This window comes from Anabas testudineus, chromosome 13 (genome assembly GCF_900324465.2).
Source record: "Anabas testudineus chromosome 13, fAnaTes1.2, whole genome shotgun sequence".
In the NCBI taxonomy this organism is placed as follows: domain Eukaryota; kingdom Metazoa; phylum Chordata; class Actinopteri; order Anabantiformes; family Anabantidae; genus Anabas; species Anabas testudineus.
The window spans coordinates 4,725,598-4,752,765 of record NC_046622.1 but is presented as its reverse complement, the minus strand read 5'-3'; the positions used below and the strand labels follow the sequence as shown (position 1 = coordinate 4,752,765).

The following is a 27,168-nucleotide window of genomic DNA, read 5'->3' as shown; positions in this document are numbered from 1 at the left end:
AAAACAAAAAAAAAGAATAAAAAAAGCAATGGTCAGCTTAATAAAGTCAAACAAAGCCCATTGACCTGGTAAAAAGATTCGGACTGTTCAACCATTCACATTTTGCACCTCAAAAAAACAGAAAAGCATACCGTTTTCTCTCCTCCCTTGAGATAGATCGCTCTTCTCTATTGATTACAAAGCAGACTGAAAGCAACTGAATACCACATTCCATGCAAGGCGGGGTCATGTAATGACTTAAAACCATCATATTAATTACACACTGTCCTTTGACTTCAAAGGTTGTGACAAGAAAGGGAAAATGTTTAAAACATCATCACTTAACTGACTAGGATGAGCATAACGTCTGCAGAAAACTGCTTTTAAAGTTTCAACACAAGCTGGGTTAGTGGTAAAAGTGGGTGTGGATTAAACAATCAATAACTCCCGTTTCTCTTGTCTACAGATGGCAGGTTACCCCATATGCCCCGATCTGTCGGAGCAGATGTCACCGGTTCCATGACTCCTCTGACGGGGGAGCGCAAGTCTTCTGCCCCCATTCACTCCAGCCAGCCAGTTCTCTTCACCTTTGATGTTCCTGTGCGCCACACGCACCATAACTCCCTGTCCAACAGTGCACCCCAGGACTACCTCCTCCTCCACCAGTGCATGAGCAGGAAGACAGAGAGTGCACGGTAAAGGTCACAACCCCCAGACAACCTGTGTCAGTTTCCTGTTATCTGCTAATGCAGGTCAACATACAGGTTTATGGTGCTTCCTAGAAGCCCCTAAGGGTTAGAACTATTGTTGTGGGGGTGCTGTTTGTGTGATAAAAGCATTGTGGAACTTATTATAATGTATTCTACTGGAATATGATAGTAGTAGTTAATGATTTAAAGGTCAAAATGATATCTGCTTTTTGGCTAATTCAAGGTATTGAACACCAGAAGAACTAAGGTATTTCCCATTAATGCAAAAATCCTGTAAATCCAATATTGCCATAAGGAAGAGTAGAAACGATTCAGTGATCAACCATTTAACCAGCGAAGCAATAAAAATGCAAGAGGTGTAAATACTGTGTATTGAAGATCAATGTCTATATAGCTGTATGTTTAACAGGAGAACAGGAGGAGTGTTTATATTAAATGCTCCAGATTTTTCTATTAACATTCACCTCACATGCTGCTGCCATTATGCCTGCTTCCAAGAATCAAAACGCAAGCCTTAATAATTATGCCATTCAGCAGATGCCCGGCACAGTAGATGATCAGTGAGGTTGAGACTGCAATTCATCACTCCTATAGGTTCAGACTCACCAAGGATAGAGCTGCCCTCTCAGCCACACGATTTGCACATAAATCTGCTGTGTTGGACCTCACTGGAGCCCAGAAAATCAAACCTCACAATCCATCTAATCAGATGTATGCAAATGTTTCCGTCATTCCCTCACTTGCTTCTGCTTGGTGGGTCTGCTGATTGAGACGAGCATCTGTTCGCGGGGTACAATTCACAACACAACTGACACTGGTCAGATGACCACTGGAATAAATCTATGTACAAAGCCTCTATGCAGTCACAATGATGGAAGGCAAGCTAACGAACAAAATGAATGATGATGTAAATACTGAGGAGAAAGGAATAGTTGATTAAAAACAGAAACATCTGACACAAAATGTAGAAAAAGCAAAATGCTGTGATAATAATAATTGTATCATTTCCATGCATTATCCTTTATAATTGTATTAATCAATGTTAAACTTAACGCTTTGTAACTTTCAGTGTAGCTAACACACATGCATGAAATATCTAGAGAGATTCATGCAGATATAACGAGACGATTCATTGAGGATATCTTATTTTTGCATTGGCCTAATCGGGCCATTGCTCAGCTAACTGGCTAGAAAAGTCTAAGCTGTAGGGTTGCTCTAGTAGACACTCAAGGTCAAGCCCTGCATAGGAGCGAGAATAAATGAGGCATGTCCCTTGGGTTCCTGCTGAGGCTGAGAAACTGGAAAATCATATAGCTCTTCCTCTTAACATGTATGCTCTCTGCTGTCAACTTGTAGGAAATATGTAAACAAATCAACTTTTCAAGGAAAGTTTAAAAAATAAAAAAGAATCCAGATATTGTATGCTTATCTTTAATCTGCATAAGATTGCTCAGGCACCACTGCAGAAGTGTGTTGTGTTTTTAAATGTTATAGAACCAGTTTCCTCTGAAGTGCTACAGTGCCATCTAGTGGCTAGTTTCATGATTACACTGGAAGAGTATTCATCACTAAAGAGATAAATTTATTCATTTATTGGCATTATTTGAGATGGACTGGCATTGATGCTGACACAGATGTCTGTCAGTGAGGGTGCATTTACTATATAATATAAAAAGGGGGCACAATACATACCTAATATGTGTCTTTGTGTGTGTATGTCTTCCTCCATGTTGTAGGAGTGCCAGTTTTTCCCAGGCCACAAGAAGCAGTTTGTTTGTGGGGAGTGACTCTGCGGTGCAGAAGCTATCCCATGGCTTTTCCCACTGTCTAAATGGCATGGGCGCTCAGCTGCATGGCTTCTACAGCCTTCCCAAGCCCGGAAAACACCAGTTACCAATTCACGATGACTCGCCACAAGAGGCCTGTTACATGCTTCCGCGGGGTTACAGCTCAGAGTCGCCTGCTCACAGTGGTCTGGGTGAGCCCGAGCTGGAGAACGAGGAGGTGTACACCTACAAAACACCTTGCAATGCTCTCGCCACCATGCACAGCAACGAGCGTCCGCCTGACAATTATGATCTTCCTACACCGCCTGGCTCCTTCTACCAGATTCCACGGACATTTGATAAGAATCACAATGCTTTGACACCCTCCAGCTCCGAGTCCTCCTGTGCTCCTCCTCCCAGACCCCCTAAACCTAGCCATGGGTCAGAGGGACAGTGGGGCAGTCCACAATCGGTAGGAAGCCAGAACGGAGACGTGACATCTGCAGTGTCAGTTATCCCACGTAGGAATACTCTTCCCGCTGTTGAGAACGTCAGGCTGCACAGAGGTACACTGACTGCAGTTGGTGCTTTGCCTTCTTTTCTCATATCTTTTGTTCAAACACAACCTCATATGATTCAAACAGACATATTTAAAATTTGCATTTTACCTGTTTCCTGCTTTCAAATTCAAGCCTGTCTTGATCGGTCCATCATCCTGTGGTACTGCACCTTTTTCCTTCTCCTCTTTCACCCATCACTCTTTCCCTCCTCCTCTTCTATCTCTCATTTTACTGATTTAAGTCTCGCAGCTGAGCAGAAACAAAGGAAGCAGTCTAGCAGACACTGTTCTGTTGAGATACTAATGAAATTCAAGCCATACAGCCTGTGCCAGAATGCCTCATTCCAGGCTGATAAGCAATAAAAAAAAAACTCACTTGCAGACACAATGCATGTGATTTTAGTGTGCTGTGTTCTCTGTCTTTTGAGAAGTCCATGCCTAGGTCTATTATGTCAGAGACAAGAATTGACCGTTGACCCTTGTTAGTGAGGCTACACACTGTTCCACACACCTGTGCTGCAAAGACTAATTATAACCCAGTCAAGCATTTAATTAAACGTCACGTGTTCTCTTTGTTTCAGTAGAAACATGCAGTTTACTGTGAATTATCAGGCCTTTTTGTCTGAATTGGCATCTATTGCAGATTACTGACTCATGTACTGTAGGTTTGGCATTATACTGTTTCACATGAGACTTTTCTTTTAGAGTTTATGCCTGTGGTAAATATTGATTTATCTCCTTGCCTCTTTTCACAGGCTCCTCCTTTGAAACTAACAGCCATCACCGCCCCATCCATTTCAACAACTCGGGCCAGTCTGTGGAGTCTGTCAATGATGGTTTCAGCTCCTACCTGGTGAGTCAGTGTCTCCTTTTTTTAAAGCATTGCTACCACAAATAAATATTGTCATATTGCGAAATCAGAACCTTTAGAGATATACAATGCACTTCTACTGTAATTACGTGATTTAAGTGTTGCAGTTTGTATTGAGTCAAGAGAGTTTATGGATGTCGTGAGCCCTCTGTCTTTTCTGACACCAGAGAACCAAAGCAACTGTGACTCGCTCAGACAGTGGCAACTCAGATGACAACTATGTGCCCATGAATCCTGGCTCCTCGCCACTCAGCACTGCCCAAGCTGACAGTCCTAAGAATATCTACATCCCTATGAGCCCTGGGCCACATCACTTTGATTTCCCAGGATTCTCTGCAACATTACCTGCCCGTAAGGGGAGCAGCGCCTCTCTGTGTCACAGACCCAGCCGTCTCAGTGATGTTACACCACCACCCATCAACCGCAACCTCAAACCTAACAGGAAATGTGAGTTTTTGACAGTTCAAACTGATGTCATTTTTTAATTACCTTTTTTGGCTTCAAATTAACTCTGCGTTGTTGCATGTTATACAAAGATAAAAAAGTTTTGTTCACAGTAACTCCTCTTATTCTCCACAGCGAAGCCAACACCTCTTGATTTGAAGAACAATGGGATCATTGATGAGCTGCCATTTAAGAGCCCAGTCACCATGTCCTGGACACGGCCCTTGTGAGTCTCATATCACTCATTCGAGCGAAGTTACAAAAGGCCACTCACATGCTCACACACATGCACACACATGCACACACATGCATGGTACTGTACAGATTGGTGCTGGGTTTTGTTTCTGCTCAAAGGCAGAAGGTAGAAGCACTCACAGTCCTGTCTGCTTTGCTCCAGGCCTGCTATGTCTTCCCAGCATTGTCGACCCATCTCTACACAAAGCATCACCAGCACTGACTCTGCAGACAGCGAGGAGAATTATGTGCCTATGGTGAGTCCCAATAGCTGGAGGGGAGATCACGATTGGACATTGTACTCTTTGTTTTAATGATCTGCTTGTTTGCGTGCTGTGCTGCCTCACGGTACCATGTGTGAGTGAAAACTCCCGCCTGTCCCCATTAGCAGAACCCAACATCTACCTCCCCAGCGGTGAGTGGCACCAGCAGCCCAGCCCCTAGGAAGTGTGGCAACGTCGACTACCTAGCACTGGACTTCCAGCCTGGATCACCCAGCCCACATAGAAAGGTAAACAGATGAGTTTGCAAATTTAATTTGTTTTCAGCTACAGCATAATGTAGTGCGCCCTCAGGCCTGAGTCTAACCACTGCCTTATGTGTCCTTCCACAGCCCTCTACATCCTCTGTGACCTCTGATGAGAAGGTGGACTATGTGCAAGTTGACAAGGAGAAGACCCGAGCACTGCAAAGCACCATGCAGGAGTGGACTGATGTGCGGCAGTCTACTGAAACTGCCAAAGGGGTCAAGTCCTGACAATGACCTGTTCAAAAGATTACAAAAAACAGAATCCAAATCTTATGTCAAGCATCACTGGTATTATGTTTCTATCATCAATACGAATAATAGATGAGCTTGTTTGAGACAAAAAGCCATAACCTCTTATGCCTGTTCTCTGTTATGAATATTACTGCAGTGCTCTGCTAACATGCAGGATATCAGGCCATATAGGTGACTTCACCCTGCCAAAGCTTTTCATGCAGACTGTTATTACACTGTATGAACAATTGATAATGTGTATGAAAAATATCATCCCCACTCCTCAGTCCATCCTTTGTAAACTGCCCCACCCACTGCACCAGTCAACTGTTGTTTTTGCATCTAGCACGTAATTTGTCCAATAGCTGCCAATTAAAAGAGTAGCAGAGGCTTACTGGTCGATAATCATATTAATATACAGTAAGAGTATGCTTACTGGTCTCAGGAATGCCAAGATGCACTCCGATTTTGGCATGCAGGGAGACTCGCGCTTTTTACTTCAAGCTATCATTTGTGCTGAGTCTTGCAGAAGCAGCAAAGAGATTATTTTCACTGCGGGCAATCATTTCAGCTTAGCAGTGCATGTCTGGTAAGAGAAGAAGGAAAAAATGCAGCCCAACAAATACGTACGAGCCCGTGTCAGGAGCCTTAATGATGTCGGTATAAGACTGTTGCCTCGGTTTCAATTAGGTATGAGCCCAGGCTATATTTGAAAGGCTTGATGACAGGCCAGTTATTTGGGTGCAGGTACAAAGTCAGTAGTGTCCAAATGTACTGATTGATGACTTTATAAACAAGAAGCTTCTTGTGTTTGTGTAGGTCTGACTTCAGTGGTCAATTATCTTCAGGTAATATTCTAATATATTTCATTTTTAATGTGCACTGACCAAGGGAATTGAGTTGATGATGTAAAAATAAAGCAGGAAGTGTACTCTTTCTCTCTCTTCATCTCCCCCCAGAGGCCATTAATACAATCTGAGTAGAAGGAGAAGAGCATGTTTATGTTTTCCAGAATTCAACCAGTCTCTGATTTATGTCTTCAGTCTTTGATATTCCAAACACTACTGCTACATCTCTGAAAAGTAATTGTTTCATGTATGTAAATTATTAATAAGATGACATATTTGCAGCGCATCTTGTTGACTGTTAGAAATCCGATGCACTTGTCTGAGACAAAAAGTGCACTACAATAATACAACATGCTTTTCTCACAAAGGCAGCGCGCCACTATGAAGATTTGCCGGTGATCATAGTCACTTAAAAATAGTTGAGGACATAATGTTTTCTTAATTCCTAAACTGTTGCATTTGTTTAATTTGCCTTAAATTTTAATTTCAGCTTAGACTGTAAATTTTGCCTTAGACAAATGTCTTTACTTACTCTGTTATTCTAGGAGGAGCCATATTGTGATTAGGACAACTGAATGATCAGTTTCTAGTTCAACTTAAGTCCAGTATTTCACTGTGGGCTGGAACCACTGAAGGATGAATCCCTATTTGATCTTAATATGAATAGTGTGACCATGCAGTTCTAGATTGTATTATTAATTTCACTAAGATTTTCTTCTTAATGTTTTTTCTACCATTTTTACTGCTTTTTATATTTTTTATCATTATTTTTTACTGACGTATAAGCAGGTGATGTTCATAAGAGTGGGGTCAGACTAAATTAAGCTAAGTTTGTTACGTGTATTTTCTTCTTTCTTCCCTAATTGAATTTTATCTATTCATGAAATGGGGAGGCTGGCAGTTTGAGTTTGCACTGGCAAAGCCCTTCTTGGGTGATCTGTGATTCACAATGAGTGAGAGAAAAGACTGAAGAAAGGCCTGTCTCCCTGTCAGCTTCTGAAGTGAAATGGATGTGTAATTTATTATCTAGAGAGAATCGCTGTAAGCAGAAGAGCTGTGTATGTGTTGTGGTAAATTGTGAGTTGTAGTATGTTAAATGACAGCCTGACTGGGCCAGATTGAAAACACTGCTCAGATCTACTGTCAGACTGTCACTGGGTTGACGTACTGTACTAGTAGAGATCATTTTTTAACCACTGTTATTGCTACTACTGTAAAGCATTTGCAGATTGCTTGTGTGTTAATTTATTAATTTATTGTGTGTTTTTGGAGTTGGTTATTGTAAAAAAGGAAAAAAAACAACAACACAACAACAACAAAAAAACTTCTCTCTACTAACATTAATGTATGCAAACTGTCTTGATTTTGTGAAGCAATATGACAAACAATGCCAGTGTGATGGTAATGTGGTACCGTAAAGTTGGGATTCACAAAAATACAAGATTTTGTAATTCCTGTATAATGGTAGACTTAAACTCTGGACATAGAATAAATCAAGAAGTGAATGTTTGGTGTTTGTTCTGACAGTCACAATACCATTACCATTACTCATCTCTCGCCCGTGCATTTTTTCTCGGTGCTGTCATGTACAGAGTTTGACTGTTTGCTGCCCCCTGTTGTGGACTACTGCAGCTGCAGAGTTAAAGTACATGACAAACTACACATGAAGGGTGACTAAACGGTATTTAAAGCTAAACTGGAAAATCCACTCAGTTATTCTTATTTACATTTAGTCATTTGGCAGATGCTTTTATCCAAAGTGACTTACAAGTGAGACACAAGGTAAGCATGAGGAGGTCTTGCCTACTGGAGGTAGACCACATCAGAACCCCAGTCTGCCACATGGATATAGTGAAAAATGAACTAATACTTGAGTCAACCTTAAGAGAGCTTAATCATACTTCAAAGTAAAAATAATGAACAAAACAGTGATGCTGATAGTATCCAGTATCCAGTATCCAGCCAGTATTAGCCCTATGAGTAGTGGTTTGATGTTGAGAAGCACGGAAAATGTTAAGTTATTAACAGTTTTAAAATCCTTTCAAAGCACATCCACTTTCTACGGACCCAGTATGGCCATATACAGTACAGCACACTGTGGGAGTCTACATTATGTACAATAGTATTTCTGTAATTTACAGTGATTGTGTAAGTGTTTTAACAGAATGTGTCATATCTTGTACTATCATGTCTGCAAATATTAGTTATATGAATCAGATTTCCCCCACATCCCCATTGGACTGTAAAAATCTAATTAAGTGAAATCTGCAGTGAAATGATAAAAAACAAAGACTAAATCCTAAGATTTTACTCTGCTATTTAAAAAAAAAAAAAAGCTTTTTGAGCATCCTGTTAGAAATCAGAAATATAAACTTCTTCAGAGCATCATCCATTATCATCCCAATGTATTGATCGTTATAAAAGGACCCAGGAAGACCAGTAAAAAAAACCCTGATGTCTGACAAGTGACTGAGTTCTCACTACCAGAAACGTGGTCTAAGGGTGGTAAGAGATTCTACCAGAACTGCACAGTCAACAGGTTGGTGTCTACAATAGCTTATCTTTCTTTCCCTGCCAAAGCAGACCTGCCCTGGAAATCCTGCCCTGGGCTACTTTGACCCATCATTATTTGTTTTGTTATTATTATTTTTTGTAATGACAGCGAAGCAAGTTACTGTTCCACAGTGCTGATTTCCTCTTGGGCTCTTTCTGCACGGACATGTCTCTGTGTTTTTGTGGTTTTCCTCTGGGTGCTTCAGTTTCCGTCTGCTTTAGAAAAACATCCATTATGTCTTCATCAATCGTCAGTGTGATTGTCTGCTATATGTAGCATGTATGTTACAACAAATACACTTTAGATGCACTGTGATAGAGGCCAAACCAAACTCACTGACATTTAATTTGAGTGGCACTAAATAGCCTAGATTTTTCCCCACTCAACCGGAGCCCATCCGCTCCTTTAATTGGTTGATTGGTATATCTAGCAGCTTGTTTAGTTTGTTTGCTTGTTCTCTCCAATAAGGTGATGGACAGGATAATGATCTTTCTGGCTCTGTGGAGGGAGTGCACCAGTTAACAGGCCTGGTAAGTAGCATTTATAGGAGTGCCTGAAGATAAGTGATCTGTGTTTAATGGGTAGCTTCATTTGGTAGACAAGTAGGTAGCACATTTGTTGACTTATTATTTACCTCTTAACTGTGATCATGCGTTACTGTTACTAGTTTTTATTTTTTCATTCTTAATTTGTCTTTTTGTATTCTCTATTGTGAATTTGACATGGACACACCAGATCAGTGTGGCTAAATATTCAATTCAATTTTATTTGTTTGTATCGCGCTTTTTACAGTTGACATTGTCACAAAGCAGTGAGCAGAGCAAATATTGTATTTAATTGTCATATTCTTTATATTATTGTTGGGACAGCATACACTCCAACATAAACCTGTATGATCTGTAAATATCTGATACCATACCATAGCACTGAAGTTCATCTGCTCTGATAAACCACTGTGGTAACCTACAACTGGTCCTCCTCATTCACACCATCACATACTTCTGTGTCTTATTCCTCTTCTTATAATAAGATGTTTCCCTCTCCTGTCACAGTCCATGCCTGGCAGAACAGTTCCCCTACAGCTCCACTAGAGTGTGCATCTAGACCCGGTTACACTCATGAGTGTGTCATGTCAAAAGAGGAATGTTCATACAATAAGGGGTCTGTTGCTCCGCTATTGCCTCGGTGCACCACACGGACAAACGATTGTCAATGGACTATTGGAGACGGATCTCAATCGGTTTACGCAACGGCTCCCTGCGTTTTTTGCTGCGTGGTTTTTGACTTGTAATTTGCAACCAGCTCCTTATTATGTGGATGGAAAGAGACAGACATAAAGGACTAATTTCCAAACAAAATGTCGTGAGTCCTGAAGTTTAGTGGCTTTTGTTTGTTGGTAGATCATCTTATTTGGACGTCCTATCGCTCACTTTGAATTAGTATTTCGCAGTCTTACTATTGTGACTATTTAATTTAATAAGTGTGCTCCGTTTGAGATAAAGTCAGGGATGGATCCATTGGTGAAACTGAAGTTGTGCGTGCTATGGTTTTGAATCATCTGAGGGATTCGTGTTGAATATCATTTATCGTTAAGCAAGAGCAGATTCATTCCAGCTGTGAATCCACGAGCTTAATGTCCGTAAATCATTTCTGTTTTAATTACAAGCTGACACAGTAACACCCTGAGGAAGAGACCATTAATAAATGGATGTAACATTGGGACTTTCTAATGCCTCTGTGGAGCATAGCACGAGTTTCCTCTGACCTTATCTGACTTCATTGCCAAGTGGTTTTAAATCTTTTTAGTTTATACTTATCTCAGTGTGACGGGATAATTGTACAAGCGATCTTTCAACACTCAGCTCTCATCTCTAGTCTACGTTGAGTCCTTTTCTTCTCCAGTGACTTTGTGCGTGTAGTCTAGTAGGTTTTTCCACATGGGATCATAGCTCAGTCCCCGCGTCTTGTGTTTTTTTCCATGCCCGTGCTGTGGTCCAGTACAAGCTCAGTGGACCTCACTCTCAGAAAACCTGCCGGGGACCTGCGGGCATGGGAGAAGCGACCCCCGCTCAGTCTGCTGCGGGAGGATTTGTACCCATGTTGGGTGTCGGTTTAGGACCTATGCCCGGTGGGGTCGGCAGCGGGCCGGTGGTGGCCACCTCCAGGGGCTCCGCGGTGCCACAGCTGCACAACGCCATCGTGGAGCGTTTGCGCGCCCGTCTGGAGCTGTGCAGGAGGCACCACTCCACCTGCGAGCGCCGCTACCAGAGGGGCCAGGCCGAGAGCTCGGACCGGGAGCACGAAAGCACGCTTCACCTTCTCAACATAGTCCACCAAGGGCCTGGAAACCGAAAGACAAAGGGCAGCCGAGGCTCAAACCAGCAACTTCCAGAGTACAGCAGATCCAACGGAGAGCCAAAGGTCTCAGAGGGCGAACGGAAGATTTCTACGCGTATAGCGGTGAGTTGTGGGGAGACCCCGACTGGTGGTGATGGTGGTGGTGGTGGTGGTGACAGTGATTACTATCATCAATAATGAGGATGATAAAGCTGGTGGTGGTGTCGATGGTGATTATGATGGTGATCATGGTGTTTATGTGGCCGATGTTACCCAACAAACTTGTGTCCAAACTTCCATTAGAGCAAAACTCAGACCAGGGATAATACAGCCTATTAAGTAGTACTTCAATGAAATGACTCTTGATGATGGAAAAGTAAAACATTTACCCTGCCTTAAAGTACAACCTCATCTAGATCAAATGGCCCAGACATCCAGGTAAATGTTTTAAACAGTAAAAGTAAAAAAATATAGGTTGAAAATAGTTCTGTGTAACGGAGCCTGTGAAGTAGATGAGATGATAAAAAGCTTGGTTGCAAAGCAATCCATTCAAAGGAAATGGTTTTAGGGTCATTAAGCCATGGGGATGTTTTGCATTTGCTGCAAACTATGTCAGCATCTTTACTGTGCAGCTGATCCAAGCAGAGGGATGTAGATGTATTCTGTGGCTTGTTTAACCTATTTAATATGCACCATTATCTGGTTTAGCAGTACAGATAGTTCAGTTTCCTTTGTGTGTCACACAAATTAGCAAATTCTCAAGAGGGTGCTACCTGTCATTGAACAGTGCTACTCACAGTGCTTCAACAGGAAGATGATTTAGTTTGTTTTTGAGAGATCCACTGTTAAACAAAGAGACGGCTTTATCTTTGTTGTTTCAAGGATCATTTTGTAAATTCTCAGAATCTTCAGATTAAATTATTTTAAGAATAAAAGACAGCGCCGTTTGCACAGACAACGTAGCGTAGGTAAACCTAACTGTGAAACACAGCAGAGCTTTCTGTTAGTGCTGATGGGATCGACTTCCTGTATGGCATCTGTTAAGAGCACAGTCACTGTGATGTGAGATTTATTTTGTTGTTTTCTTCTATTGGGCATGAGGGAGTTCTGCCCCTAGACTATGAATTATTTCCCAAGCAGTGTTTCAATGTGATGTCAAAAGGGTGAAAGCTTGCAGATGTTCCTGCTCTAGATTTGCTTGAGATGCTGGATGGAAAAATAAACAATGTAAAAAAATTTTCCAGTGAAGCCATAGAAGGGCAGCGATGATTGTTCTGTCAGTTAATTTACTATCATCGTTGGAATTGAGCAGAAGATAGCCTCTACTACATTTGCATGTACACACAGAAGAACTAGATTTTTTTTATATAATCTAGTTCAACATCTTTCTGTCTTTCTACATATTTAGTATTCTTGATGTAAGGTGCAGCGCAGCCATGCACAGCACGGTAACAAGACATCATGTATTATATTGACTGTCTAAAACAGGTCAGGGAACATCTTTATCATGTACCATTTTTACTGATGTTGACTCTGGAGTAGTGTGCTCTACATAAAACTGATGAGTGCAGCAAGATGGTAGGGAGGAAATGAAGTCCTGGCTTACATGTTTATATCAGTCCTGAGGTTAATATGTTTTTCATAACTCAAGTTGATTGGGTGAAGCAGAACAGCAGCTATTACAGAAATCCCTCTTAATGCCTTACGCTGCATCTATGTAAGATTTATACTGCAAATAGCTGTTTACTTGAATGTATTTAAAAGAAATGAAAGTGTTGAGTGTGGATGCTGTTACCAAATACATACAATATTTGTTGTATAATCTGTGGCTTTAAAGAGAGTCAAACTTTTGTTTCAAATATTTCCTGTGGTGCAGCTGCAGTTCAGCATACTACATTCTTCTGAATTAAAAAGTAAGACGTCCACAATGGCCACATCTGTGCATGTTATTGACTGTTCACATTGGAATTTGCGATGGAAATGTACACCAAGTGAGGGGCAAACAACACAATAGATTATGACTGGCTGGGAGTGCAGAGTGAGCAGCACTTAACAACGGTGCTCATTGAGAGCGGATTAACAAAGGATATTCTTTTAGATGAAATTGGAGAAATGGAAAAGGAGAAGAGATGAGAACATGCTTATCCAACAACTCAAAAAATGATTTTCCATAATGCTGGCATGAAGTCATTGGATATTTATAATTTAGATTGTTTCTTTCACAACCAGCTTTTCAATCTTTCCCTTCATACCTGTATCAGTAAATGCATTCATCACAGAAATAGGTCACAGAGTAGAGCTTACAAAACAGTAGTGCTTTATTACAATGCACAGACTTTCAGTTTCATCAGATCAGGATCTAGCAACTGTCTTGCGCTGTCTATCAACAAAATGTGTCAGCGTAGAAACAATAGGCTCAACAAACATAACCCTCATACAGCCTCACTGCGTATAGCATGTCATTCATTGTCATGCCCTATTATCATGCGTTTAACAAATAGCTCACTAAGCATCTTCTTAAAAGATGTGCTGGCCATGAAACAGTTTGAAGCACAAGGCCCCCCTATAAATGTTTAGAGCCACTGAATACATTTCCTGCACGTGTTTACTTAAAGTCAAACAGGCCTTGAAAAAGCAGTAGGCTAGGGCTGCCTGGTGATTAACAGTCCTGTGTGCACTGGGAGGATTTTGTTATTTCCCAGCCCTTGTCCTAGTGACAGATCTGGGAACTATAGGCCTAAAGCAGCATGCGCCCCAAGTGCCGTGTATGCTGATGTGTTTGCCTGTTTTGTTTGCTCACTTGCAACTCTGAGGCTTGTGTAGAGCAGCCGCTTTTAAAAAACCGGAGTGTGAGACATCCTGGTCAACTCATAGCCTAAAACGTAAACCACATAACTTCTATGTCCCCATATTGATTCTGGCCAAACAACTTTGATATTATCTTCCTCTCTCTCCATTTGGTTCTGTCACTCTCTGTGATCCACCTAATAAAAGCACGATATGTACTTAGGCTTCAAGGGCTAATGTGACACAGATCCGATGTTCACAGCTTCAAGGTCAGAGACCCCACAAAATGTCACAAAATAAATCTGAGGACTTGCCAGATGATGAACAGGATAGGAGAGAAAAAGCAAAACTTAGTTTTTCAGATTGTACCCTGATGTAGCCTTTCTTCCTTGAGTTATTGGAATCAAAAACCGAAAGGTCAGGGGACCAGTGCGTCGCGGGATACGATAAGTGTGTGACATTTGTTTCATTTTTATGTTTTGTTTGATCAAGCCGACATGCAAGCATATTTTTAAATGTTATAACAAAATGCATCAGGTCTTATTTTTAGTAACGGTTTGGTTTGTATCTGCTCAGCCAACACCTCCTTGCTGACGTCCTTAACTTATTATCATTGAGGAAAGCCTCCAGCTGACCAGTGGATTGACAGATTACTCAAACAGCAAAGAGCAAAAAAAAAATTCCTTGTGCTCACTTGTAGTCTTGCATGGGGGTGGGGGGGGGGTGTACATGTGTTTGAGAGCAGGGTGGGGTTTGCACTGTAAGTGTTTCCTGGCATACCCTGTTTGGCAGTTGAACTGCCTGAATCAGAGCTGCCGGTGGTCTGATCTCAGCCTGGCTCGGCTGTGATGTGAAACAATTAGCCCAGGTCCATGGGGGCCACCCACAGTGAAGCCCACAGCTTTATCCAACCCTGTCGATGCAGCAAGGATCCATGTTCATCCCACAGATCCCTTCCATGTTGTCATGGGAAGGCTAAACATTTTCTTTTAGGAATAGCTGGCTGTCAGCTGGTCTGAATGCTGAATTACTTTAAGTCCCCTGTAGTGAGGAATGGAAATGCTGTGAGTGCTGTTTATTGACAGCATGACTACACTGTAAGCCCGATGTGATTAAGCTTGTCTCATTGTGTAGACTGTAGCTGTGAGATGAGTCGAGCATCTCATAGTGCTTTGATTAAAAGACATTAAGACAGGCCTCCATATACTGCAGTAAAGCCATTTGTTAATGTTCTTCTATTTGGGATTAGTCTTAATTCCAAGATATTTTAACACAGCCGCAATCCAGTTATACTGTACAGTTTTGGTGCATAATTATGGATTTTAAAACCACATTAATTTACAATATAATAAATGTGAGTGTTCTGATATTTAGCCTATTATGAGTCAGAAAGTCAAAAATGTGTCCTAAAGTAGGAAATGAAACATAAGGAGGAGTGTGCTAATTTAGTAGTTCTTTTTATACTCATTTACTCAAGTATTTCCATGTATTCCTGTGTTGTATCTTCAGATTAACACCACATAAACAGACAGCATCACCAAGTTTCACTCTGACAAACATGACGGCCGCTATTTACTGATGCACATCAGCCAGATTTACTGACATGCAATAAAAGTTGGGAACACATAACATGTTCTGGACATTCCACAATCATATCCGGAGGCAGTTCATTAATTTTTAGCACCGACAAGATTTACATAAGCACAGCTCGTCTTTAAGGAAGACGGAAATGGTAGCTTAACATCACGCACATGGCTAACGCTGTGATTTGTTCGTTTCCAGGAAATGACTGCCTCTGTCGGACTGTTTGGACAGTATGTTGATTGTGACTCAGTTAATAACTACTATATCATCTTCAGACTAAATTGTGCATGAAATGAATGTCTCTATTCCCCAGTAAACATATTTTTATCATAACATCAGTGTACATGTGTTCTAAACAGCTTAGCTACACATACATTTGTGATCATGATTGCTATGTCCTCGAGGGAGAGTGGAGCACAAGCTTAAACAAGCTTTTCTTTTTGGAAGCTATAGCAGACTCCAGATTTCTAACATGGTTCCAAAGTGGATATTATGAGGAGCTGTAAAGTGGCACAAAACAACATTCATTGATGAGTGACATTTCTCAGAGGAGCTTTATTTTTAATCCCTGTCAGTTAATGGTTCCATGGCTGCATATTCAGAAATACAAACTGCAGCTTTTCAACGTTATCCAGTGTCATAATGGCAAAAGTCAGGATCTTCAATAAATTGTTGTAGCATGGTGTCCAAGTATGTCAAATGAAATTCTAAGTGGTTGTCCAATAGATTCTTGTTTTTAACTCTGAGGACATATTTAGTACTAAGCAGTAGCTGTAGTGCTGCATCTCACTGAGATCAAACTATGTATTATGATTTTCTTTCTTTCTTCTTTTCTTTGTTCAGCCATTGAGTCAGTCACTTAGCTTCACACTGTGTTGTTGATACCAGAGAACACTGTCACCTTCCGTGTACCGGTGAGCTTTTTCTCTAAGGACCTAGGAGACACAGTGTGTCTGAAATCTGTTGCATTTTGACATCTTTACTCCAGCTTTAAAATGTATTAAGTGCAGAGAGGTGGAAGGAGTTTGATCAATTGCTTTGTTAAAATGACCTCTTGGGCAGGAACAGTATTAAATCTACAATCTCAGTATTTTTTTTATGATTGAATGATGCATTTATTATTATATAAGTAGAAAGAAAATGCTGTATGATTTTAAAAGATAAAGCTCAGCAAGTGTGGTATCATGCAGCAGCAGCAGCAGCAGCAGTGTGTTGGAAATAGTGCTCTGTGAATCTGGGACATCTCTGTACTTGGCAGGATTTGCATTGCTTTCTCCTCCTGAAATGAGCACACTTTCATTCTTTTCTGGACTAATTTAAATTTTGTTAACAAGTTCCGAGCTACCAAAAACACACATAAAAAATAAGAAAACAAAGAAGGACATATCAATCAAGGAAGATGGTGGTAGTTTCCAGACACCCAGCAGGGCAGTGAGAATGTGTGTCAAATCAAAGGCATTCATGGATCATCTGTTATACTGTATCTCTAATAGTTGTGTTTTAACACACAGACACACAGACATATGCATGCTTTCCCACTCCCACACATACCCACTGAACCCACCCCTCACACACACATACACACACACAACCCACCCTGCTGCACATGCCTCATGTTTTATTCAGCAGCCTATGGGAAGGCTGTATCTGGCTTTGAAGAGTGCTGCCGAAATCATGTAGCAGTCCCATCTCATCCTCAGTCTCCAAGGCATGATGCAATGTAAGTGGGTACATGCTCAAAGGAACATAGACCCCCCCCCCAGTCCAGGTGGGCCAGGTCTGTTTGTCTGCTGTATGATACATACAACAGCCTGACATAACATGGTAAATTAAACCTGTGGTTGTGTAGTTGTCTTGGTTCCTCTGCCCGTGCTAGGTTAATTCTTTCCTCTGCAGACGTCTGTCCTTGGCTTTGGTCTGTGGCCTATGGCCGTGCTGCAAAGGTTCAAAGTTCAACGTAGACTTCTCGTTTAAATCTGTACACATCTTAGGTACACTGCAGAAAGAAACTGTGTTTGCTTCTAGCTCAGGGTGACAAATATAGAGATAAAACATGCAACACATCAAGCATGCCTCATACACGTCAGGTAGCTGCGGTGGAGGTACAGCACCAGTTTTACTGACAGGTACTGTAAAGGTAAAAGATGCCATGTTAACATTTTAGAAAATACGTGATCAGCAGCAACCTTGCAGTATCTCCCTGGTGATGCAGGCTCTGTTGTTTCAGTGTGTCAAATCTGCTAATTTATACTCACTGTGGTAATGAACAACAGGTCATGTATATCTATCCTTTCATGAATAAAAACGACTATGATGTGATGTGCTGACGCAACTGATTAACAGAAAATGTTTCTGTGGAAATATTGCTGATTGTTCAAGACATCGATCAAGTTAAATGCCAAACATTTGTTGGTTTCATACCGTCCTGGGAGAATTTGCTGCTTTTCTCAGCTTAATGCGTAACTGAGTAACTAAGACATTGTCTCCTGGAATCTTGCACTTAAATATATTCAAGTATGTGCTGACATGCAGCCTATACTATTTATCTAAAGTTCACCTACACTTCAATTTTAAAATGAGTTTGTTTAAATTTTCTAATTGATCCTCAAACTGCAAATTGGATTCTGCAGTAGACTCTTGTGAATATGTGTAGATACTTGTTTCATGTTTTGAATATGAATTACCCCAGTACTCCGTGTTTCAACTGAGTGAACATTTCACTGGGTTGAAATACCTCCATTCCCAAGGGGTATGGATTAGAGAGTCCCCACTGCCTCCCTTTGTTGTTGATTTGTGCTTTCAGCATGCTTCCTGATGTTGCCAGCACTTTGTTTGAATTTTAGCACTATGTGGACCTCAAGACACAAAATCTCATCTCTGCCACTGCAGTCAACAGAGAATTTTGGAAGGACTAATATATGAATGCTCCATTGTAGCTATTAAATCAATTTTCCATGTCTTCCCATCATGTGGAATTTATACATAAAAATTTTATGTGACGCTTTGGGCAACTACTTTGCAAGAAAAGGCTATTAATGGTTATGTACATCCATACCTTCAGAGGGGCCTTGTAGAGGTATCTGTTCATGCCTGATGTGATTTCTTCTGCTGAGAGAACTCTTTTGAAGTTTGTCTGGTTTTTCCTGCTTGACTTAATTGAAGAGAGGGCAGGATTGTGTGTGTGAGCAGAAGGGGGGTGATGGGGTAGGGTGGTTAGTGCCTTGGAGTGTCTTTCCACAAGTGCTTCACTACCCAGTGATGAAACCGGAACCCTGTGGGAACAAGCATTTTCAGGTGTATTTTATGTGCAGTGCATGAAACGTGAATTTAAGGGACAAACTGGCTGCAAAATAAAAAGCACTAAATTACTCTCATGTTAATAAAAGGTCAAAGCTCCGAAAACACACAACTCAGCAATAATGAAGTCTGTTTAGTTTTGGAGTTTTTGTTTTAGAGCTGGCATTTGTTTGCTTGGATAAACAGGAGCTTATCTATAACTGTTCTCACACTTATCTGACAGATCAGTCACCTGATATGTCAGAGTTTCCTGGACTTGTTGTAGCTGATGTTGTAAACAGATCTGATTATCACATTTGCCACTGGAGAACTGGGTGTGGATGTCGACTTTATGTGTTACCATGTTCACAAACGTATCGCTTGATGGAATTCTTTACTACAGCCTTGAAAAGCTTTATACTATAAGTTCACAACAAGATCTATTTATCAGACAGTATTATTCAAACTCGAACGGTTAAACCAGCCGCCTCACTCTTGTACTGAGGTACTATTCATTTGAGAGCAAAGCAGCTTTATTTGCAGGACTTCAAACAGCCCGTTCTCCTCGGGGTCATTACCCCGCTCAGGAAATGAGAAAGTGGGCTCCTGATGTCACTGGCAAACCCCTTGCACAGAATGCTGGGTTAAACTGGAAAGGGAGGGCCATGCTAGATCAGAGTTCAGACATGTTTACATTACAGCTCAGGATATTTCTCAGAGCCTGGCCAAGCTGCTGAAGTTCCCAGGCTCCAGAGTTGCAGAGTGCTGAAAAGAGGCACAAGCATTCACTTTTTCTTGTCTTCTCTCCCTCTCGCTCCTGTGCTCTGGAGTCTAAGTCATAGTTCAACTCCATTTGCATTGTGGTAATGTTCTGTTCTTTGTTACAGTTGTCCATGCGGGACATTATAGATGTGAAATATATGAAAGGTGAAAGTCACAAACTTACATGATACAAAAAATATTTGCATGAAATGATGTTTCTGACAATGTCTTAGAAATAAATGTATCCACAAGTATGAATTATTACAGTTTTTGTCTTGTCTTTTAAGAGTAAACATTTAATATGCATATCCTTGTTTCTGTCTTGGCATTGACAATAACGGTGTCTCGTATAAGGAAATTGCTGGCCCATCTTTAACATATCTACTGTACTCACCATAACATCTGTGAATTCTGAACCTGATTTTGCGTATTTGCTTGTGCGGTTGATGCCCATTGTTGTCTGTAACTTATTAAAAACACATTAGTGGACCACACAACTCTAGTTGACATGTTTTCTCACAAAGAAATAGGGCCATTGTCTTTTTTTAAAAATAGTTCTACAAACGCTAAGAATGGCCATCACTTTTTATAGCAATTGGATGTCCGTAAGAAAGTAAACTGCACGTGCATGACCTCTCTGCTCTGTTTACACTGCCGTGCTAGCTTTTCAGGTTATGCATAATATGAATGTTAGATTACAGTTCCTCAAGAAACATAGTCGTGGACATTATACTGAAGAAAAAAAAAAGTCACTACCTGAATTAAACTAAACAAATAGGCAAGAGCCTCCCACTGGAAAATGACTGCATTGATGATTATGTTTCAGCTGGCAACAAGTTATTTAACCCTAACTGATGCAGTGAGTAGCTTCTCATTTCTTAAACATGTCAGAAGACACATCCTGTGGTTGTAGAAAAGATGTTTTAGAAGGGTTCAATTATTGGCATCAAGCAAAGAAAACATCTAATGAGATTGATGAAACTACTAAAACTGGGTTAAGAACAATCCGACGCATTATTAAAAACTGGAAGAGCGAAAGTAAGAGCATTTCCACTCACACAGCACAAAGGGAACTAAACTAAACAACTTTGTATCCTAAAAGAAACACTTTTCAGTGAGGCTAATCGGAAAAAAAGCTTTAATTTGCTAGGGAGCATAATAATTGGACTCAGATGTTATGTGATAAAGAATGAGGTCAGCGGACTACCTGAATATACTGAATGAACAGGTTATTCAATCAATGGATTTTTTTCCCCTGATGTCCCAGACCTATTCCAAGATGACAATGTCAATGGCATGACACATCATTTTCACACGTGGATTGGCCACCGCAGAGTCCAGACCTTAACCCCATTAACCCCCAAGAATCTTTAGGATGTGTTGGAGAAGACGTTACGCAGCGGTCCGACTCCCCATCATCAATACAAGATCTTGATAAAAAAGAAATATTGTTGGAACATTGCATAAGCTTATCGAAAGAGTGTCTGACTTTTTTTTTGACAGGCAGTGTAAGTATTCAAAAGAGGAAATTCATCAGAGGCAGGCTGAGAGGGAGCGGAAAAGGCGAGGAGGAACATAGCAACATGTGGCACACATACCACCCTGAGACCCAGTGTGTTGGACATGTTTTTTTGAATGCACAAAGTAAACTGGAGCAGAAACCATGTCCCAGTTGGTCTCAATGACACACTGTATGATGAGTAATTGCTTTAACATGTCTAATTTTATAAGGAATTTACATTACATGTTGAAGTGTAAACTACAACAGTAGAGGTCACAAGCAGGAACAGTTGACAGAAATTCAGTTCAGAGACTGTAAAAAGGTGGTAATCAGTCTAAACCTTTTTCTTGTCTTTTTGGAGCTTGTTTTGAAAAAAATAAATGCTGGCTACAATTTCTTTAAGGAAGAAGCATGATAGAGTAGAGATGTAGCTCACTGATGTGCTTTAAATAGTTTTCAGAGGTCTATGGTACAGACAAAAAAGCTAAATAGGTTCTGAATGCAGATGTTAAGATGAGTAAAAAATACAGCTCATTGTTGGTTTTGGTCTCTATCTGGGAAATCAGCTCTATACTTTAAAAAAAGACAGTCTGTCTTGTCAGCTCCATCAAGATTTAGACCTGACGATAGAAAATAATGTAGAGGGTTTAATTGATCTTATTTTTAAATTAGATACCTAAACGATGAGATGATTCCAGTGCAGTGTGTCTGGATTTCATTGAGGTTTATTGATCTCACCACATTTGCTGTCATCTAGTTTAAACAAAAACCTGAAAGAAGATCTAGCAGAGAGCAGACCAGCCTCAGGGTGGGCGGCCATCTGCCTCAACTGGCTGGGGTGAGTGGAATAAGAAGAGAGGAAAAAAACTAAAAGAAAAACTACAACAAGCAGGAAAAACACTGCACTATATAGACATGTTTATTGTAGTTATGTTGTTTATCTGATAATGCAAAAAAAAAAAAACTGATCCAATACTACATCATTTAATGGCTATAACTGAGTCAGATAGGGCAAAGCATGAGAAATTTCACTATGTTTACAGATAATCACAACTGATTTGTTATATTAAAGTTGTAATAAACTAGAGCTGCCATTGTTAATTAATAATTATATTGTTATTTATATCAGAGGAAACATGTTTGGTCATGTAGTCGATAGATTTAAAGCAACAGACTATCAACTGAACTTTAAATATAGGTCTTGGTGCTGTATCAAAATTCAGACTGCTAGAATAGCCTGTCTAGTGCATCAGATAATGGTCTGGAGGAGGAACATAGATGGTCTTGTTTTTTGCCTCAGCTCTGCCAGTAAGCCTGAGAAGTAGCAGCTGGGATGTTTGTGTTACTGTTTTGCTGTGGTGAGGTGTCACGGTGCTGAGCTATGCTCTGGCGCCTGCTCTCTCTCCACCTTGCCTAGAGGCACACAGACACTGCTGTTGCATCTACAGCACAAATGGGAGGTGGAATCAGGGGAGGATCCCTGGTTTCTCTCTCTGCCCTGTTGAATCATCTACAGTCTGGTTTCAGCAGTCAGCAGGCCATAGTGACAGAGGCACTGTAGGATTTGGTGGCTACTTAACATTAATGTCAGCATGTATTGATTATGCCATGTATAGTACATCTATGTTCTGTTAAATTATTGACGTCATTACCTGCATATAACAAATGAAGAGTCCATTAGCTGTGTTCACATACTACAAGTCTGCTTTGGTGCAAGGTATATCACAAATGTTCAACAGAGGGGGATGGCCAATCCTGAAACATTCTCTTAATATGCTTAATGTTTTACTTTAAAAATCTGTTGGCATGTCAAATGAGAGAAACTTATCTACCTTTGAAAGGTTATGTAACCACATGTGCTGCAACTGAAATGGCAGCTGTGCACCATGATGCAGTTTAAGTATAAAGTGAACGATTGAGTGACCGATTACACTGAAACTAATTTAATAAACCACTATATGCTATATATATTTTAATTCTTATTGCCAGAGAGGTGCCTGATGTTGGATTACATTAGTGTATATTTATCTCTGTGGTTATTAAGTGTACATTTGCCCGAAAACAATACAAAGCTAAGTCCTATCCCAGCAACAGCTTTGATTTTCACCTTCTACCTCTTCTTTGAGGTGCACACTCTCATGGGATTAGGATAAATGTTTCATAATCCTTAAATTGTTGTTTATGCTCCTTTTCCTAACTCTTAATTAATGTACAAGGTAAGTGTAATCCATCTGGTAAAGCCAAGCAGTGAATGTTTCCCCCAGAAGACGAGAATTAGTCTTACATGAATTAAGTAAGCGAATATCTTTATAAAACACACAGGTCAATATCAGATCATATGTGTAGTCCACTGACTGACCAGGGAAGTGATTATTCAAGTGCAGTAAAGCCTTAAAACAAACTTATTTTAGCAAGATACTAGAAATGAAGGAATAGCTAATGTCTGAAATATTTTTTCTACAAAACGTTGGAGATGCTTAAGAAACACATAATCATACCCCCAAATACACAGATAGACAGAGAGGATTGTTTCTGTAATGGGGCTCCTTCAAGTGCATGTATTTATTTGGGCTGACTTGCTCTTTATAAACTGAGATGGCAAACGATCATTAAGCGAGTAAAGGCTCATTTTCCTGCCGTCCCGCTTACAGTGAAAAACCGTGGTGCTGCATTCTTTTCATAGCTGTTAGTGAGAAAGTGGGGTTATTATGTGTGACTATGCATGATAACAAGGAGGGGAAAGAGAGAGTGAAGAGAACATTCCTTTCTCACTCCCACCACCACACCCCCATTGCTACTCACTGCCACCCCACCCCCAGTTTCCTTCCTGTGCTTTTTTTAGTCTATTGGATGTTTTTCCCACATCCGGCAACAAAGCCAGCCTTTTTATGCCATAACCTAACAGCATGGTGCTCTGCGGTTCAGCAACATGCAGGCATGGTCAAATGTGATCAATTAATTAACTTTTTCCTAACTTTATGTCCTTCTTAATTTCACCCACGCTAGGTTTGAGTGTCATCTCGCAGAGCAGAAATAGTTTCTCTGATGTACTGTAGAGTGTTTTCTGTAAACGGTGTCCTGTACTTAAAATAATTATGAGTAATTATATGTTGGTTGTCAATATGTTGAACTCCAGCTTTAGCACTGTATATGAATTATAGTGAGCCCTTAGTTCAGTGTAAATTTATGAACATGTTCATATGAGTAGTGATGGCTACAGTCGAAATCTGAGGGGGCTGTAATGCTGCTGGAGGTAGGGATTTGACAAGTGTATTTATTTATTTCATTTCTTAACACGAAGCACCCGGTGGAACTGTATTGTAACTCGCAAACTCACTCACATTTAGCAAGTTGCAGATTCTCCACAAATAGGGGCTGTTTGGGGAAGTAGGAAGCAATGCAGTCAGCTAGTTGTACACTAATATACTACTACGGTACAGTAAATAAACATAAAATGTAGACATGTAGCCTCCTACAGGCAAAAAATGTTGTTGCCCTTCAAAACTTGCACCACCTAGAGGCAATGGGTGTTAGATAGCCTCATCTGCAGTTGCCATTAGGTGAAAAGTTTGTTTTGTGTGCTTTCCATTCATCACATTGTTCTTTGCTGTAGTAAAGGTTACCTGCAACACAATATTTGTTCACCATTAAATGGTCCCCTAAATGGACCAGTGGCCTATGAAACTGGCAGTATTTAAAAGGTTTTAGTCTAATACTCTTTTCAGGATTTAGTACATTACACCAAAGCAACTTTTCAAAGCGCTGATTAAAATGACACTGACACTCATGTTTATCAGTGTTTGTCCTCATTGTCATTCCCAGTGAATTAATTCCCTTGGTAAGAGGGAATTTTCCCTCTATTGTGCTGCCTTGGCTGAGTTTAAATCACTAGGCTCATCTGTTTTGCCTGAAGTAGTCAAAGCGAGGGAAAAAAACAGCTGTCTAGTCAGTGAAGGGACGCCTTGCCAGTTGAGCTGTGAAATCCACACAAGCAAGCAGGATAATCTCTTCCACCCAGACCAAATATCATATCCTGGGATGGAAATCCAGATAGATCCACGTACACAGCTTTGACCCAATAGTGTAATTGAATGTGACAGCATCATAATGTAATATATCCTGGATCGTACCAACAGCAAACACAGGTAACTTTGTGCAACGCTGCATGTTATACTATATAATATATACTATACTGAAGTATAGTGTATACTATATAGTATATATACTACAAATCAATTACATAGAATTAGCCCTAACTCCATTCACATTTTACAACACTGTTTAGATGTTCGTGTACGAAATGTTCAGATTTACCCCCAGTAATGACTCAGTTCTAGTTGGGGAAGCAGACTGGAAGTGAGAGATTGATTACCTTGTATTTCCACTTCCCACTCCAATTTCTCCAACACATACTATCACTGAGATCTGCCAGTTTATCTGCCACTTGACAGTTTCTGTCCGGTTAGGTAATTGTTGTTCTACCGCCCATATGTACAGCTTGGGCAGAGAGATATTAGCTCCATGTCTGTGATTACCTCATCTGAGCACTTTTCTTTACCGTGTTTTGTGGGTTCACCAGTGCAATACTACTAACTTCTTGATCATTGACATTCTGTTTTGTTTGATTTAATATATTTAGTCAGATATAAAGAATTTTAAAAAGTCAATGAGTTCATCTTTTTTCTTGGTAACAGCCTACGTATCTACTCATACCTATCCTGCTGTTATCTGATATTGACTGTTAGTGATTCAGATACAATTCATAGGAGGTATTTGTTTTCTATGACTGTCTTTATGAGCAAAGATCCACTTAGTCAGTTTGAAATCACAATATCTGCTTTGCATTTTCATCAACTCTGAATGTATTACTCAGTGATTAATTATGGGTCAATGATCAGATTATGGGAAAGTTGTGAGAGCACACTCTCTTACCAGCTGTGACATGTATAAAAACCTAAAGCACTGGTTTACAAGGCCCACTTATACGCACTCTGCCTGCATGCAGAAACTTGCTCAGAGACATAGAATGTGCTGCAACCTTGAACTCACCCTGTCACTGTGAGAGCCACCACTTGCCCAGACAGTTGGGAACTCAGTACCTGCAGCGCTCTATGGGAGGACGGTTTAGGCAATCTTTGGAATTTAATGCCTTATTTTTATTCTACATGTGTGAGAATACACAATTTGCTTTTCAAATTAAAGCTACCCTTGCTGGCCTGAAATTGCTGTTCCTTAAAGGAAATGCTTAAATCCTGTTCAGAAGGGTAGACTCTATTTACGCATAATGATTTGGGGGTCAATTGATGCAGAAGGTGGTGCACAGCCCTAGCTGGCTCAAGCTCTGCATTGTGCTAACGCACAGCTCCTTGTTGATGACCGGCACATTGGTCAGCGTGAACTCCCGATCTAACCGCCACCTTCTCAGCCTCATTGCAACTTATATCAGTAATTAGATAATCAACACATTTATTAAGACCAAATACTGAACCTGTAAAGTTTTGACACAGAACTGTAACATTTGGCCTCACCAGGTGGAGTCTTCTACAGCAGCTCTCCTGTAGACACGTCCTCAACACCCACTACTGTGTTAAAGAATAAAAATGTGAATGCGAGCGGTAGCGGACAGTGTGCACTTAACTGCACACGCTTGCATGAAGCTTGCTCATAGTCTGCAAGGTTAGCATTCATTTAAATTCAGGTTTCTATTAAACAAAAATTCAGAGTTTTTCAGAACTTTTATTTAGTTTTTTCTTTCTTTTGTGAAAATAGCTGATTGCTGCTGAAAACAAGGTTGATGAGAGTGGTGAAACTACACTGAACACTAAATGGGCTGTGGCCAAAACAATGAGCAATTATTCTCTGTGGGTTTGCAAAGGGCAAGCACTTTCACATTATTGTAACTTGATCTAATACTAATATAAAATGTTGATTAAATGAACTTAAGAGAAAATAAAGATAAATTAAAAATGAACAACAAGGAAAATGTTTGTTTAATGTTTTGCTTCATTTGTCCATTTGGTATTTTAACGTAATTTAATAATCAAGGTCGGTTATGGCATTCATGGTTTCTTGGTCTTTCAAATCAGACTGCTACCCCAAACCAACATTTGGAGCTAAAAGTGTTTTGCATTGTCTTGTGTAATTTAGTGGTCTACCAGATAATTCGCATAGATTTCATGTCTTTGTTGGCAAAGTT

General features: G+C 40.4%; 2 protein-coding genes across 4 annotated transcripts in view; both read left to right on the top strand.

Annotated features, from left to right (window-relative positions):
• Positions 1-7,664, top strand: part of gab2 (GRB2-associated binding protein 2) — a 30,777-nt gene extending 23,113 nt beyond the window's left edge. For 2 of the 3 annotated variants that reach the window (XM_026370019.1, XM_026370035.1), the window contains exons 3-10: positions 446-674; positions 2,426-3,021; positions 3,770-3,867; positions 4,053-4,332; positions 4,465-4,555; positions 4,727-4,820; positions 4,952-5,074; positions 5,177-7,664. In XM_026370019.1, coding sequence (XP_026225804.1) covers positions 446-674; positions 2,426-3,021; positions 3,770-3,867; positions 4,053-4,332; positions 4,465-4,555; positions 4,727-4,820; positions 4,952-5,074; positions 5,177-5,320 — 1,655 coding nt within the window. In that variant the 3' untranslated portion in view covers positions 5,321-7,664. The remainder of the gene's footprint in view (positions 1-445; positions 675-2,425; positions 3,022-3,769; positions 3,868-4,052; positions 4,333-4,464; positions 4,556-4,726; positions 4,821-4,951; positions 5,075-5,176) is intronic. The other variant, XM_026370027.1, reaches the window with a different exon arrangement.
• Positions 7,665-9,867: 2,203 nt separating this feature from the next.
• Positions 9,868-27,168, top strand: part of zmp:0000001236 (mastermind-like protein 2) — a 32,350-nt gene continuing 15,049 nt past the window's right edge. Inside the window, exon 1 of the mRNA XM_026377952.1 lies at positions 9,868-11,185. Coding sequence (XP_026233737.1) covers positions 10,775-11,185 — 411 coding nt within the window. The 5' untranslated portion in view covers positions 9,868-10,774. The remainder of the gene's footprint in view (positions 11,186-27,168) is intronic.